The 17,865-nt window shown below is 29.8% G+C and overlaps 1 protein-coding gene across 7 annotated transcripts in view; it reads left to right on the top strand.

The window, feature by feature from the left end:
• The window catches only part of LOC109595859 (probable nuclear hormone receptor HR3), a 116,570-nt gene that overhangs the window by 87,188 nt on the left and 11,517 nt on the right, over window positions 1-17,865 (top strand). For 4 of the 7 annotated variants that reach the window (XM_020011313.2, XM_049968955.1, XM_020011305.2 and 1 more), the window contains one exon: window positions 15,839-16,066. In XM_020011313.2, coding sequence (XP_019866872.1) covers window positions 15,839-16,066 — 228 coding nt within the window. The other 3 variants (XM_020011296.2, XM_020011289.2, XM_049968943.1) reach the window with 3 other exon arrangements.

The raw sequence follows: 17,865 nt of genomic DNA, 5'->3' as shown, positions 1-17,865 counted from the left end.
TTATTTTGTTGTAAGCGACAGCCCATCGGCAGTGAAAATGTTAATCGACATGATTTTATAAACACATTATAATTTTATGTACCGGTTTTTAATGTGCCACACGTTTTATGTAACGTTTGGATGTGTGTGATTTTTCGGAAAAATGTTCAATTCGCACAACGTATAAAAATTGTCTCGACGTAATTTACGTGTTCGAAACGTGTAATCGAGTTAGTTGACTGGTCGAATGAAATCTTGGTGCGGAGTGTGTGCGCGTACATTGTTTATTATTAGAAAGGATATGAAAGTTGATTACATAATTTTTAAGTCCGCTGAAATGATGTATTACTAGTTTATTTTAAACGACAGACTTTCCCACCTCGGTCGTTAAATTAAAAAGTTGCCGTACACAAAAAAATATGTGCGGAGATTGATTGGATAATCTTCTCCGTTGGCCGGTGATGTTTTCGAGTGCACGAATCTGCGTGCGTGAAGAATATTAATGAATATGTGATGCAAAAAAATATACTCAATAAAGGTACTTCTGACGATGAAATTTGATTTACCGTTAAATTACTATTTGATTATTTTGCTCAAAACTTTTTTATATATCAATTTAAAAAAAATGTATAGTCAAAAACCTTAAATTATCAATTCAAAAATTAAATGACCATTTATTTATTTTATTCTTAACTTTTTTATAGATCAATTTTAAAAAAGGGATAGTCAAAAATCTTAAATTAACAGTCGAAAATTCTCAAAAAAGGTACTCCTAATAAAATTAATGGATTTACCATCAAATTATGATTTGATTACTTTATTCGTAACTTTTTATGCATCAATTTTAAAAAAGGATAGTCAAAAATACCAATTAAACAATTCAAAACATATACTTGAAAAAGATACGAAAAAGTTGGATTTACCATAAATTATTATTTGATTATTTTATTCATAACATTTTTGTACATACTTCTGACGATAAAATTGGATTTACCATTAAATTATCATTAGGTTATTTGATTTAATTTTTTTTTTGAGAATCGACTTTAGAAAAAGGTGGTAAAAAAATTGTTAAATTAACAATTCAAGATATTTAGAAACGGTATTCCTAATAATATTATTGGATTTACCATTAAATTACCATTCGATTATTTTATTCATAACTTATTTGTAGGTAGATAGAATTTTAAAAAAGTATTGTCAAATTTCTCTAATTAACAACTCAAAAATCTTAAATTAACAATTAAAAATACTCAAAGAGGTACTTCCAATAATATTATTGGATTTACCATTAAATTATTATTTGACTATATTATTCATAACTCAAAATATTCAATATTCATAACATTTATGTAGATTTATGTTAAAAAATATCTATAAATTGTAAATTAACAAATCTAAATACTCCAAAAAAGTTGTTGTGTTGTTAAAATTCGACTTGTTGTTAAACTATTAGTTGATATTTTGATTGTATTACCCAATTAATTAATTAAAAAGTTGCCGCACACAAAAACCTATGTGCAGACACTGATTGGATAATATTCTCCATTGCCGGTCGAATTTTTCGAATGCACGAATATGCGTGCGTGAAGAATATTAATGAACATGTAATGTAAATATTTTAATGGTGCAATGTTAAATAATTCGCGCGTACGATCGTGTTATACAAAATCCCGATTGCTGCACATGAACTAGGATGAAACAGTTTTGTGACGGGCCCACTATCGACGTAAATCTTTCAAACGCTGTATCTAATTATGTAATCACAGACAGTATTTGGAAACAACTCTATTAACGTTAATAACAGAGATTGCTGTCAATAAGTGCCTGTATTTATAATCGCTTCTCCAATAAACCGCCATAATTAACACCAGTAAGTACATAAAAATGAACTGTTAATGGCAGTAGTACAATCAATAGACCAAGTGCAATGCGGTTATAAAATTATGAAAATCGATTCCAGAAATGAACGCAAGAGTCATAAATATCAAAGTACACAATAAATATTTTGTGTTGGTGTTTTGAGAATGCAGGAAACGATAGCTGCCCGGTGATTAGATTGTGACCGCGGTTTTGTAGAACTCCTTTAGAAATTCATCGGAATCTTTCTGTGTGCTATTGATAAAAATTTCGGATTAACGGAATATCTCTAACTGTGTTGTCCGGATGCTGAATGTATTTTTTTGTTTCAGGTGGGTTTCTCAAAAGCGATAAAAGTTCTACTTCATCCAGAGGTAGGAATATGTAACAGAAAAATAAATATGCTATGTTTGTTTGGCAGTATAAATGCGAATGGTTTCGAAGAAATCAAACCATGGGGTTTATATTAAAACACAAAAAGTGCATTTTTCTTATTTTGTCAGTTATATTTGTTTATTATATTAAAATTGTTTTTAATATATTAACATTTTATATATTTTATTTAATCCCGCAATTAAATGGATATTAAAATATTAGATTATTATTCTGATAATATAAAAATACATTTTTTACAATATCTTTATATTATCTGTATATAATAATAATTAATAATAGGTACATCTATTGATAAAAATCAAACGTCATCCAAAGATTCTTAATGACAAAATAATATGTTATACACAAATTTATCTTATACAAAAAGAGTTTTTGATAGAACTATTAGTAAACAATAAATATTTACAATTCAAAAATACTCAAAAAGGTGCCCCTAACGATAAAATTTGATTTTCTATTAAATTACCATTTGGTTATTATACTTTTTTGTGGATTGACTTTAAAAAATAATAGTCAAAAATCCCAAATTAACAACTCAAAATATTCAAAAAAGGTGCTCCTGACGATAAAATTTGATTTTCCATTAAATTACCATTGATTATTTTATTAATAACTATTTTGTGAATTAACTTAAAAAGAGGATAGTCAAAAATTATAAATAAACTCAAAATACTTAAAAAAAAGTATTCCCAACGATTAAATTTAATTCCATTTGGTTATGGTTATTTTATTAATAACTATTTCTGCGGATTGACAAAATAAGTGTGATTAAAATGTACATTTTTTTAAGGGTATGTTGGTGAAGTTTGTTTTCTTTGAACTCTTCATAATAAGTATATTTTAGTAAAGTACAAAACTAGAAGTTGAAGTGACTGATTAAAGTTTTTATTACACAAATCAAACCAAAATATTAAAGTAACTTTGATAACTACATCAAAACCTGTCGAATTATTCGAAGTTTGACTGACGGATAACCGTAAGACTCGAATCAGTGATTTTGTGATATTTCAATATTTAAACGGAAATCATAAGCTTTGGTATAACGTAAAACACACGTCCTTATTCGAACGCAAAATCGAAACCATTCCCCGATTTGTAAATTAAAGTCTGATTGGTTTTTTTTTTTTAAATAATATCTCCTATTTCGCATAGACAACACAACCGGTCTATGATACACAGAGCACAATGTGCTCATCTATTATGTGTCCATTTTTCTATGAATAACGATCTGCTGTGTGTGTGTGTGAGTGTGAGTGTGTGTATGTGTGTGTGTTGTGCACGTAGAAACGAACGCCACGAAACGGGCCGGCGACTCGGAGTCAGTCGAGGCATCCAGTAAGCCGCAAGCCGTGTGGAGCAATGACCTAACTCGCAACTCGGTCTCAGTGACCTACTTACTGAACACATGTAATACCCGCCGCACCGAGCGGCACCGCGCGAATTCACTAGGATCTCCCAACAATCTCAATTTACAATGTGTATTTTCTTTAACGCTGTTATGTGTGGTTGGTTTCATACCAGTTTAGTCAAATATAAATAATATTGACTTATCACTGCTGGGCTTTGAAAATAGTCTGCAATCTGAACGACTTTTGCAAATAACTTAAGTCACGGATTTATATAATTTAAATAAATTATTTCATGTATGCATACATTAATTTTATGTAGATACATTTATAAATTACCCATAAAAGACACATTATGCAAACTTCAATTTTATTACAATTACTTAAGAAATCAGTTTAACAAGTACCCATAATTTACGTTGCTGAGTTTGGTCAACAATGATACATACAAGTTTTGTGGTTCTAAATAGAATTTGAAATTAATCACAATTCGTACAACTCATGAAATACATACAGATTTAATGAAATTAAATAAATTACACCAATTTTACATATATATTACACCTTATGCAAACTTCAATTTTGTTACAATTACTCAAGAAATCATTGAGATTATCGAATCTGCTTTATTTACATTGCTGAGTTTGTCAAACAATGGAATAAGTTTCGTGGTTCTAAAAAAATACAATTTTTTTAAGAAATACGTACAGATTTAATGAAATTAAATAAATTACAACAGTTTTGCATATATATTAAGTAGATACATAAATTACCTATACACATTATACAAACTTCAATTTTATTACAATTACTTAAGAAATCACTGAGATTAACGAATCTCCTTTATTTACATTGCTGAATTTGTCCAACAATCAGATAAGTTTTGTGGTTTTATATAGAATTTGAAAATAATCCACAATTCGTTCAACTTTTTTTGAGAAATACGAACAAATTTAATGAAATTAAATAAATTACATCAATTTTACAAATATATCAACACATGAAAACTTCAATTTCACTATAATTATTTAAGAAATCACTGACTTTAACGAATCTCCATAATTTACATTGCTAAATTCGACCAACAATAAGATTAATTTTGTGGTTATAAACAGAATATGAAAATAATCCACAATTTGTACAACTTTTCTCAAGAAATAAGTACAGATTAAATGAAATTAAATAAATTACAGCAATTTCACATTTATATTAAGTAGATACATTTATAAATTATCTATATAAGACACATTATGAAAACTTCAATTTCATTATAATTGCTTAAGAAATCAGTGAGTTTGACGAATCCCCTTAATTTACGTTGCTGAGTTTGACTAACAATGAGATTAGTTTTGTGGTTCTAATTAGAATAGAAAATAATTCACAATTCGTATAACTTTTCTTAAGAAATAAGTACAGGTTTAATGATATTAAATAAATTATAGCAATTTCTCATATATATTAAGTAGATACATTTATAAATTACCTATATAAAACACATTATGAAAACTTCAATTTTATTATAATTGCTTAATAAATCATTGTGTTTAACGAATCCTCTTAATTTACGTTGCTGAGTTTGGTCAAGAATCAGATTAGATTAGTTTTGTGGTTCTAATTAAAATTGAAAATAATCCACAATTCGTATAACTTTTTTTAAGAAATAGGGACAGTTTTAATAAAATTATGTTAAATAAACATCAATTTTACATATATATTAAGTAGATATATTTATAATATATAAAACACATTATGAAAACTTCAATTTTATTACAATTACTTAAGAAATCATTAAGTTTTTGAATTTTCTTAAATTACATATCTGGTCAACAGCGAGATAAATTTCATGTCCCTATATAGAATTTGAAAATAATCCACAATTCGTATAACTCATCTTGGAAATTGCCTTTAATGAAGCTAAATAAATTATAGCAAATACACATTTATATTAAACACTTCCATTTTGTAAATGTTATCACAAGACACATCATGAAAACGTAATTCCTTACAGCAACCATTTGAAACGTTAGCGTCCAACAAAATCCTAAATTTACATTGTCGAGCTTGACCCATGACGACGAGATAAGAAATTTCGTATTACTTCCCAAGTTCCGTTGTTCCAGTCAAATAGAGTGAGTTGTTTCGCCGTTACAAAACACACCACACGAGATAAGTAATGGGGAAAATGCTCCGAAAGATTTCCATCGGTGAAATTCTCGTGCGTCGCGGCCGTTCGTGCCGGCTCGCCGTCCACGACGCGGACCTCATCCACCGACCCGTTCCCGCAATCGGGACCCGGTTTCACATTGCAGGATGTCTGCCGCCCCGTCCCCACGGCGTGTTTGTTATTTGTTTTGATTGATTCGACTTTTTCGTTTTCGCAAAATTGTTTGTGTACATTTTGCATCGAGAGTTTATGTAAGTGTAAATCGAACGCGGAAGTTGTACGTTTGCAGTCGCTTTATCGCTTATTTGATTAAAATGGAGATTTATGATTTCAGTTGCGGCTCACTTCCTGTACGGGCCCGACCGTTTCGCGCCGCGGCCTGGCCGATTTTTTCATTTCGATTTATTTATTTACTTATTTAGCTTTTATTTCGTTTTTCCGTCACACATGCTAATTTTAACGGACCCCGCCGCCCAATCTGACTAGCGTTATCGAAACGGTGAGCCCCGGTTTTGGTTACGGGGTCTTAGCATGTTGCCAGTGAGTCAATTGTATGTTTTAACCACATGTTTCAACTACTCTTATGTAATAAATGTAAATAATGTGTTTGCTTATAGCGGTGGGTCGTTAAAGTCGACGCTTTGAGTTGTTAAAACTATTTATGGTTTTGGATGTCTAAATAATTGAAACTATTTTACCTTATATCAGGATAATAAATCTGCGCCGGCGATAATTCAATTATATCCCGAAAGGTCCGTCGATATTGCTAGTTCTGGTGAAATTTTGGCATATCACTCCTCGCGGGGAGTCGACTCGTACAAATTTAAATAGCTGATAACATTTTTTATCAAATCTTATTATCATACAAAACTATATTTAAACAGGCACGAACAAATAAACCGTAGTAGTTAATCTAATTTTCGAGACCATATGTTTTAGATAGTGACTATGAAAAAGTCTTTTAATAACTTTATTTACTTTTGATATTTATGTTCTCCTTTGTACACATACACATGTATTATTATATTTATTTTATGGACTTTTACATACAGCACATATTTTTACTATAATTAAGTATGTTTCGTTAAGTTATTTTGTAAATACCTCTTGAACAATAAAAAATAAATAATTTAAATACAGAAATTTAAGAGTATTGCTAATTTATGTTTTCTTAAACAAATATTTTAGGAATATGCCACAACTTGTCAATTATTGTTTGTAAATTTATTTCAGTTATGTACACATTAATTTTAAATTTGACTTAATATATATAATTAACCATGAGTCATCATATTTAAAATTATTGGCTAAAAACTATGAACCTTTTTTTAAATGTGCATAAAATAATTCTCAATTTTAACATGACAATTAATTAATTCATTTAATACAGTTATATTTTTTAAAGTAATAAAACTTTTAATTGCATACTGAAATATAGTTAATTATGAATTTTATTTATAAACATACATATTTATAGAAACTTAATAAGAACCAACTTTTTTAAATAAATAATTACAAACATCGAATGAACATTTTATTAATGTTAAAGGTAATATTGTATTTGTGTTGTTATTTAAGTTTTAAAAAAATAATGTAAATATATTTTTTTAATATATTATCCTCTTTATTCAGCATAATTAAAATATTACACTAATTATATATGTTTCTTAGTAATTTATTAATTAAATTAATCTTGTATATTAATTGAAATTACATATAAAATTTTTCATTATTTGTTAATTAATTATTTTTTTTTAATTTTTATATATTTATAATAAAAGTAATATATAATTTATAGAGTTTGTAGATTTTTATTTCTAAAAATAATCAAAATAATTTATTAAATATATTTTATTATTTGTTTAGCATAATTTGTTTTAATTTATTTTATTAATCTTAAGTATTTAATTAAAATCACATATGAATTTCTCTGTTATTTGAAAATTTATCATTTTTTTATTTTTTATATAGTTACTAGTTTAATGTATATTTGTATAGTTTTAAATTTTAAGATTGAAAAAATAATCTAAATATTATTTGAAATATTTTAATTTTTATTAAAAAATTATTATATTTTTTTTAATTTTTATATATACTTCTAACCTAATATATACTTCTAATATATATTTTGTATAGTTTATGTTTTGTTTATTTATTCAGTATAATGAAAATTGATAATATAATATAATATTATATTAATTAAATATATCCCCATCCATTTATTAATTAAATTTATTCATTTAGAGTTAACAATATTATTTAAAATAACATATGAATCTTCTTTTTAATATTAATTTATTATTATATAGTAAAAAAATAATTCAAATAAATTTTGAAATATATTTTATTATTTATTTATTTATTTAATATAATTAAAATTGATAATATTATATTATTTGTCAATATGATCCCCATTCATTAATTAAATTTATCCATTTAGTGTTAACAACATTAATTAAAATAACATCTTCTTTTTAATATTAATTTATTATTATGTAGTAATTTGTATGAATGTAAATTAATTTCTAAAAGTAATCCAAACAATTTTTAAAATATATTTTATTATTTAATTAGTATGATTAAAATTACACTAATTGACAATAAGTTTCCTATTCATTTATTAATTAAATCTGTCCGTTTGTATGTATATGTATAATTAATTTAAAAGTAACTATGATGAAATATATATTTTGTACAGTTTATAAATTTAAAATTATGACAATAATGCTAAGTACATTATACTACTTATTCGGTGTAATTAAAATAAATAACATTACACTAATTATGTACGTGTTTTCCATTCATTCATTAATTAATCTTGTCCATTAAGAGTTAACAGTATTAATTATAATTGCATATGAATCTTCTTTTTATTATTAATTTATCATTTTTTGATAATTTAAAGGTTATTATTGGGTATGTCGTGAATTTAAGTTTCTATAAATAATTCGAATATTTCTTAAAATATTTAATATTATTTATTTGTGTAATTAAAATAAATAATCTTGTGCAATAGGTTTATCAACATTACTTAACATTGCATATGAACTTTCTTTTTATTATTAATAATAAATCGTTTTTTATTTATCTGAAAATGTTCACAAGAATTACATTATATTAGTTATTTATTTCATAAATATGATTACAGTATTTCAAGACTAATTAACTATTTAAAACTGATAAATGTAACAATTTTAATAATAAAACAATATAGATAATAGCATGGAAGTAGACAATATATAATTGTATGTACATATAATTAGATAAATTTCGGTATCGGTTTATCTTTATTATCAGATTGTGTGCGGTCTAGGTGGTGCATTATAGAACTGTTACAAAAAAAATGATTATAAATAGGATGTGAAATGTTTATCGTCATCTCGCATTGAAACAAATCGTCATTACAAAATCAATATGTAAACCGGGAATGAGTCGGTGTCAACGTCTTGCGTTATCTCCGCAGCAGTTCCTACACCTGTTTATCGTTGGGCGCCACGAAAACGTATCGAATTTTTCGTGCCGCGGTCAAATCGAACGACGAAAAATCCCACATTTCCCGCACCAGAAAATAAAGAAGCGGACCCGGGCCCCCGTCCCACCGCGTCTTAATAATTATTTCGGACAAAATCCTGCAATTTTTCAAGAAGCGTTTTATATCGATATTGACCGATAAAGTCCGAAGTGTATACAATCATAGTGAATATAGCGAGGTTATTGAACCGAACTGTGAAGTGGGGATCAGATGCGTCACAGCGACTGAAGTGCGATGATGTTCGCCGCGATCCGAGACGTGCGCTAGAACGAGACGGCGATACCGCTGTGTGTCGTTGGCCAAGTACATTCCCGGTATTACTACACACAGATACATGGACAATTTGCTGGGACAGACTTTCTTAAAAAATGTCCAAAATATGTGCTGGTTATTTGTGGAATCTTGATTTTTCCGACGTCGTCAACGTGTTCGAGCGTGTTCTGTAAAGTGACGGGCCGCCAGACGTACGCGCCCGGTGACATATAGGAAGTGGTGTTTTTATTTTAATAGTAACCAGTGTAAATATTCGGGCAGTGTTTATTTTTAAGGGAAACTCGTCGGTGATTTGTTTGCAGGTTTCAGTGACCGAACGTACGGTTCAAGTGGTGCCCGTTTGTTTTAAATACATGTTCCGTTTCGAGTGTCATCGCAGTATGTGCTTGCAAATATCGAATTACCACCGCGGACTGGATTCGCATTAACATAATAGTGCACGGTGTCCACATTTTGGGCCGCAAAATCTTTCGACGTACCGTGCAGGATACGATTGATTGTCGCACGTCGCTCAGGATCGCAGCACACGTAACAATTTTATTCAGTCCTAGATTAATTTTACCATTTCCAAATTTATCGTCCGGCTCGTGTCCGTCAACCAAATTACGAAAGTCGCACGTTAAAACCGAAACAAAATTTCTAGATGTGTATTAAGTGTTATTGTTCCATTATCACTCCCTGTAATCGGTCATTCACTTTTATTTAAAAATAGAAATAAGAAACATTGTTTTGTGATGGTTCTTCGCACAGTTCTCAAATTACCATAGGTACAACAAGTGCATTCGCCAAACGTTTCAACCACCGGCACCGTGCCCACCATCCACCGGTCAGTTTTCCACGGAACTTTTCCGACGCAATGCCGGCCGAGATCTTCGGTCTTATATTATTTGGCGGTGAATAACCCCGAGTTCAATGCCTTTTCGCCGCGCCTCTCAACACAAACCGCTTCATATTAAACGGGTTTTTACTAATCAAACATCTTGCATTCGATGTACTAAACGCTTGCCTAAAAAAAAAATCGACGTTTTAGCCCAAATTCGATGTACCAGCGGCTACGTCGACTCATCATCGATCCGAAATTCCGAAAAAATTCCGATGATTTAACGTTGTTGTGTGTATGTGTGTGTGTGTGTAGCCGGTCGGTCCGTGAACGTCCTTGTAATGCTTCGAAGTTCGGGTGAAGTTTTGTAAATGCTCGGGAAAAAAAAGGTCAATGAACCGCCGAAGATGACTTCTGTACATTGTTAAATTTACCGATGACCCGTCGTCTTATCTCGACGCCTCTCCTCGCATGTCGCCACCGCGGATTTTTTAACGAATTTTCACTGGTTCGAAATGGCACGATCACAGATTTTCGCTTGATCGCAAACGCGACCCGCTTAATAAAAGTATCAGATAAACAAGCAATTAATCGAGTTTAATTAACGCTCTGTGATTGTATATAAAACTACGAAACTAGTGTAAAGTACGTGTCATTGACCTCTAATCGACGTGATCGATTAACCGACCACCTTAATTAAGTTATCGCACCCGAATTAATTCGTGCGGCCCGACAAATAAAATCGCCACCTTCGTTTCCGATTCACCCGAATCTTAAGGCGAAAAATCGGCCGTTCGATCGGAAATCACTTCGAAAATTTTCGGCCGGTGTCAACGACCCCGCGGGTTCATCGACAATTTGGCAAATGCATGATTTTTTCTATTTATATTTTATTCCTGTTTATTTGGCTCGTCTATATTTTAAAAATGGTTAATTAATCAATATTTTCCGTTGGTTGTATGTACGGCGGGCCGTTCGCAAGTAAATCTGGCGTGTCGTGTCGTTGACCTTTTCCAGGCGTTAACAAATTGTGTAAACGACACAATCGTTCCGTATTGTTTTCGGCGTACCCGCAACGCGAGTTAACCCGTTCGCAATAAAATAGCCGTAGAATAAATCGGCGTCGACTCGACCACAGAGGTGTCCCGATCTTGACCCCCGCCGGGGGCGGCGGTGGTGGTGGTTGAGTCGACCGGACCGATGAAGGCACGCCACTTCGTACTCTCCCAAGTTTTAGGTACCCTAACATGGAAATCGATGTGTTCGAAACGAACTCACGGCTGAGATCGTGCGTCACGTGAACCACCTTCGGTGGCTGTGTTTGTTGTGTGAGCACCCGAAACTTTTAAGAGACCGTTTTCCATCGTTCCATCGCTTTTTTGTTTTTTTTTTTTTTTTGGTTTCTAAATTCGCTTTATTTCCGTCCCCGTTTTCGGCCATGCGCCAAACCGCACCGGAAGGGGCGAGAAAAAGTGACCGAACGTTTTTTGTGTTGCGCGTAAAATGGACTCGTTTCATGAGTTGTTCACCGGGGATAATTGGTCGCACGGGGACGGCAGGGACGTGAGACAGGACAACATATCGTCGGTTGATTCGTCGACGCCGCCGCCACTGCACCAATTGGACGACAAAGATGATAGGAAAAGTGCCAATTCCATTAGAGGTAAAACGTAAAATTTTACTGCCGCACAGATGCCGATAACGCTGTTTATGTACTTTTAACTGATTCACACACGCGGTCTCGTCATCTCCTTTTTACATTGTCGTCGCTTCTGGTTTGCGACTCTCCTTTCTTTTATTTTTTTTTTTTATTTATTTATTTCGTTTGTTGTCGGTGTTTTAAGGTTTCGCGTTACGTTTTCGAATGGTTTCGCATGAAATGGACTGCGAAGTAATGCAATTAATAAAATGTGTTTGTATGCATTTGAAATTCTTACACGGCGTGGCTCATTTATGACCCAATTTTAATGGTTAATTGACTCTTCGCTCGAACATTTTTTACAGTCAAAATAACATTGATGAGGGTATTTTCTATGAAAAAAATAATTTAACTGAATTGAATTCTCCTCTAAAATATATACAGGGTCTTTGACTATTATGAGTATTTCCGGACCAGGTAGACAGAAACTGATTTAAATGTCCAGAGCTAATTTTTATAAAACAATACTTCAAACAACAGATCTACGAAAATTGTCTTATGACAATTTTCTTTAACAAAATATATTTCGTTAATACTTCCAAATAATAATATGTGCAATATTTTTATTTTAAATGGAAACGACAATCGAATTTTCCTTTGAAAGGCAACATAATAGCTGAAGATAATAAATTTGGGACATCTTGTACATACCAAATTTCATAAAAAATGTTAAATATTAATAAGCCTTCTGATGAATTTATTCCTGCCCAACTAAATTGTGGAACAAAGTGCCAAAAAGATATTATATGGTACATCAAAAAGTTACTTAAACATTAATTCTCTCACAAACCGTTTAATTCTTAGTGCCAACAAAAGGCACAAATTCAATTTTGTCTCTTTTAGTATATTTACTAATGACCCCATTCAGTATACACCTTTAAAGATATTTTAAATAACACTAATCAGATTGTGAGGACCGTTAAGTCATTATTTGATATTCCCAGATATTATTTACACATTATAAATAATAAGTAAGAAAAAATTCATTGGAGAATGTTCTTCTCAAGTCCTCCGAATATATATTGATATTTAACTTGTTTATGTCGCACTTTTTTGTTTTTTTGTTTTGTCTGTTAAATTGAGCAATTTTCTATTAAAATGGAGATATGAATTAAAAGAAGTTACGTAGGTGTTTCTTAAATGAGCCACACCGTGTATGTTATATAACATTTACAATAAAAATATAAGAACAATTTATAAAGGTATTTTTAATGAAAAAAATAATTTAATTTAACGTTCCTTAATATATATACAGGGTGATTTTAGCTGTTTCCAGACTAAATAAACAAAAATAAACTGACTCTGGCAGTTTCTGAAATATCTAGGAAACTGTTTTTTGGCAGATTTCCTCAAACAAAATATATCTGTTTGGAATTTCCAGATAATGTTTTAAATGGAAGCAACAATTTGATTTTTCCCTTAAAAGACGACGTATAGTCAAAGATTACTAATTTGGGACATCCTATACATATCAAATAAAAAAATATTGCAATATTGCATAAGTCTGACAGTTTTAAAAATATTCTACTAATTAACTTATTTATTCTGTTCAACTAAACCGTGGAACCAAGTGTCAAAAATATCAGACAGTAACTGTTTCTCATAAACAGTTAAATTCTTAGTCCCAACTAGAGGCACAAATTCAGTTTTGTCTATATTAGTATATTTAGTAATAACCTCCCCTACACTTTTAAAGACATTTTAAATAACACTAATCAGATTGTAAGGACCGTTAAGTCATTATTTGATATTCCCAGATATTGTTTACACTTTATTCAGTAGCTTAGTTAGTAAGGTGTATAAAAATTCATTGGAGAATGTGCTTTTTAGTTCCCCCAAACCCTTATTAATGTTGGATCTCCGTTAAATGCTAATAAATTTAAATTAATAAAACAAAGTTACGTAGGTGTTCCTATCTTAAATGAGCCGCACTGTGTATGTAAAACAGTTAAACAACGGTTTATATACATACATACTTGCATTTAAACTGTCACAACATTAATATAATGTGCTGTTACTTAAAATGTTAATTAAATTAACAGTAAAAGGTTAAATGTATTTTTTTGAACTACATATTGAACCCAACTACCAGTGTTTTACTTTTTGTTATTGAAAAGCCTGCAATAAATCTAGAGAGGCATGCGCTACGGTATATAATAGATTATCAATAAAAAATCAATACATAAATACCCCAGTTACTTTACTTGTTGCCCCCTGATTTCGTGTTTTACGTTTTAACAAGACAATGCAGTTCCAGTGGCTACAGTAACGTGTGTTGAATTATTAAATTGATAAATGGGCAATTCAACAACATAACTACTAAATTATTTTTATAGGTTTATTAAGCCAGCAGTAGATAATCGTTTGACATTAAAATTTAATAATGGTTTCGTTTTGTGTTTTTGTTGTTAATTAATTACCGATTAATCGTTATTTTGTTGCATGCAACCCACCAATTTTTGGACGTAAGCAACAAATTAATAACTATTAATGTTAAACACCTTTAAAATAATTTGGCCAGTAATCAACGATTGCTAAACTATTTAAACTAATTACACTTGTAAGCAACAAATTGAATTGTTACCATATTGTTGGGCATACATTTGTAAATATATTTTTTTAATTTGTGTAATTAAAAAAATAAAAAACAAACAGGATTGAATTGTTGACACGCATCAGTTAAATGGATGCTGTTCGTAAGCAGCAAATTAAGCTGTTTCCTAACAACCTCGAAAATAATCTGCCATCAAAGTCAATTGTTCATAAACGACATTTAAGATAATTATTATTAAATATATTCTATTCGTCTTTACAGTAATTATTCTTGGAGAAAACAAATACAGTGGTTCCAAAGTGTATTTTAAAATGATTCGTGAAAAACAAATTTAATTATTGCTAAATAATGCTTTCAAATAATTTTACTAATAAGCAATGGTTGCCTGCAAGCAACAAAATTTCAATGACGGTTTCCTAACTCTTGTTTAAAATACTACGTACAGAAGAAAAATCTAGTTGATGCTAAGCAACTTATAAGAGAATTCTGCTTCAAAGCAACTAATTGAATTATGTCTTAATATATTCTAAACACACAACTTTTAAAATAACTTCTTTCATAAACTAAAAATTAATTTAATACTGAACTTTATTTAATATCTTTAGACCAATTTTTCCTCAGCCATCCTTTGCTCGTTGTAAGAAAAGTAAACAGAATTCTTGTTAAATTGTATTTGTTTTACAACTTTTTCTTTTAATCAATAAATATATATATATATTCTATAATTAAATAAATCGTTGTGTCAAAAAAATTTCACATTTTACCTCTCGATTTCAAAGCAATTTTAAGGTTAATAACAATTTTATAAAACGAATAGTCAGAAGGTGAATCCGAACAACAATATGTCATCAATCAATTGAATGGCCAAACTTGGGTTCGTTGCTTAATTGATCGTTCAAATAATTTGTCTTGCACGTTTCCGGATAACTTTCTAAAACGCCATCGTATAATTCGAGGAACCAGGAAATAAAACCGCTTTTGAAACAGTTAAGATTTCTCAAACAAAATTTAGCTTTTATCAACTGGTTTAAGAGAAGTTCTTGTTACTTGACTGTTTTTTTTAAATATTCATTAAACCATTCGTGAAATTGTCTGTACAGAATGGAATGTGTTAAATGTGCGGTCGCACATGATAATAAACCGATACGAAGGTGTTATTATGAACCGCAGCTCAATTTATTACCCGATAATTAATTTGCGATCTTTCTTTTGCAGCACAAATCGAAATAATCCCGTGTAAAGTGTGTGGCGACAAAAGCAGCGGCGTCCACTATGGGGTCATCACGTGCGAGGGCTGCAAGGGATTCTTCAGGCGGTCGCAAAGTTCAGTGGTAAATTATCAGTGTCCGAGGAACAAAAACTGTGTAGTGGACAGAGTTAATAGGAACAGATGTCAGTATTGTCGACTGCAGAAATGTCTGCGGCTCGGAATGAGTCGGGATGGTGAGTAGTCCATATTCCTATATTCGTGTTTCCACAGATTTAAAAATATCTCTTAACTAATTTAAACTGAGTGCGTGATCGCCTTGATTTTGAAAACAATACAGCCGATAAATTACTGCAACAATTTATTTTCATTGTCCACGTCTTTTTTTAACCAAGCGAGGCAATAAACTTTTTATTGCACTCGTGTGCACTAAACACACTCTTTTACTTAGAAATTGGACTTAAAATCTTTGTAATGTTCCTGGAAATGATCTATTATTTAATTTACTTCAAAGTACTTTCAAACATATTGTACATACAAACACAAAAATGTAAATTTTTTACTTAGGAAGTATTACATTGTTTAATTTTGATTTTTAATTCGAAAATTAACTTCCAATGTATTTAAATTATTTTAATTGATTTTATGACTGACATTTTTTTTGTTACATTTTTTTGCTATTACACAATTTTATCAATTTATTTATAATTTAAAATTTGCTTTCAGAGTATAAATTGATGTAAAAAATTTTAACAGCTTTTATATTACAATATTTTTTTATTATTACTTTTTTCACTTTACAATCGGTTTAATTATTTTTTTATTTATAGGATAATATTATCAAATTAATTAAAATTAAAAAAAAAATGTGTTAAATAATTTTAATTGATTTTTAATTTTTTATTTTGTCACAGATTTTTAAATTTTTTGTACAATTAATTATTTTCTATAGCTTAAAATTATCAAAAATTTGAAATATTCTTAAATTGTGTAAATTTTATTTGTAATTTGTTATTGTACAATGTGTTAAATAATTTTAATGAAATTATGTGGTTTTAATAGTTTTTTGTTTGTTATAGCTTTAAGATTATTGAAGCCATATTTATAAATAATTTTAATACAGTTTTGTGGTTAAAATATCTATTTAAATTTTTTCTTTTTATGAGAGTTTTAAGACATTTCTAATTCTATTATTGAATTTAGACATTTACAGTATGTTTAATGAAATTTTTTATCGAAATTGTTAATAAAATCAAGGCACTATATTATCAAGAATGGCAAATATTTAGAATTAAATAAGTACCTACTTTATTTTAAACAATTCCATCTTGTTAATTAAAATTCATTAAAGTAACGTAACGCATCTTCATTTAGCATAAAATTAATGATAAGGTATTTTTAATTGGTATTTTATAATACCACAAATTACAATACCACTTTACATAACGCCTTCGAAGCAGTATATTTTATTTTGTAAACAAACGGAATAAAATTATAGCAACGTTTATGTAACAATGGTTTTTGATTTAATAAATTTCATAATAACGAAATTGCGCTCGCCTGAATGAATGTAAATATTGCATAATATATTAGCGATGCAGATGTGAGAACGCAAATCTGCAATATAAACCGATGTATGGTTATTTTATCAAATCTTGGCGAATACAATTAAGTGATAACGGTGTCGACTGATTATACTGATGTGGCACGTAATGTGCACGTTTTTGGAATAGTAATAACGAAGATATGGTGTAAAATGAGGTCTGTAAACGATGTATATGTTTTGTTTTGTCGTTAGAAATTCTTCGGTTTATTAAATAAGGTTTTGTTGATGAGTTTAACGTTTGGCGGATGCGCCAGTTTCTTTCAGTTCAGTAACTGAAGGCTGTAATTAGATTACACTAAATGTAAACTACTCTATTTCTATCATAAAATTAATATATCCGTTAATCAAAGTATTTAATCTTGAAAGCCGTAACTTTTTCTCTTTTGCAAAAATTGGATTTTGATTGGAATTGATCAGTGACAGCCCCTT

The sequence above is a fragment of the Aethina tumida genome, chromosome 1, assembly GCF_024364675.1.
Source record: "Aethina tumida isolate Nest 87 chromosome 1, icAetTumi1.1, whole genome shotgun sequence".
In the NCBI taxonomy this organism is placed as follows: Eukaryota; Metazoa; Arthropoda; class Insecta; order Coleoptera; family Nitidulidae; genus Aethina; species Aethina tumida.
The sequence above is the reverse complement of the archived record's forward strand: the minus strand, read 5'-3'. Positions and strand labels throughout refer to the sequence as shown.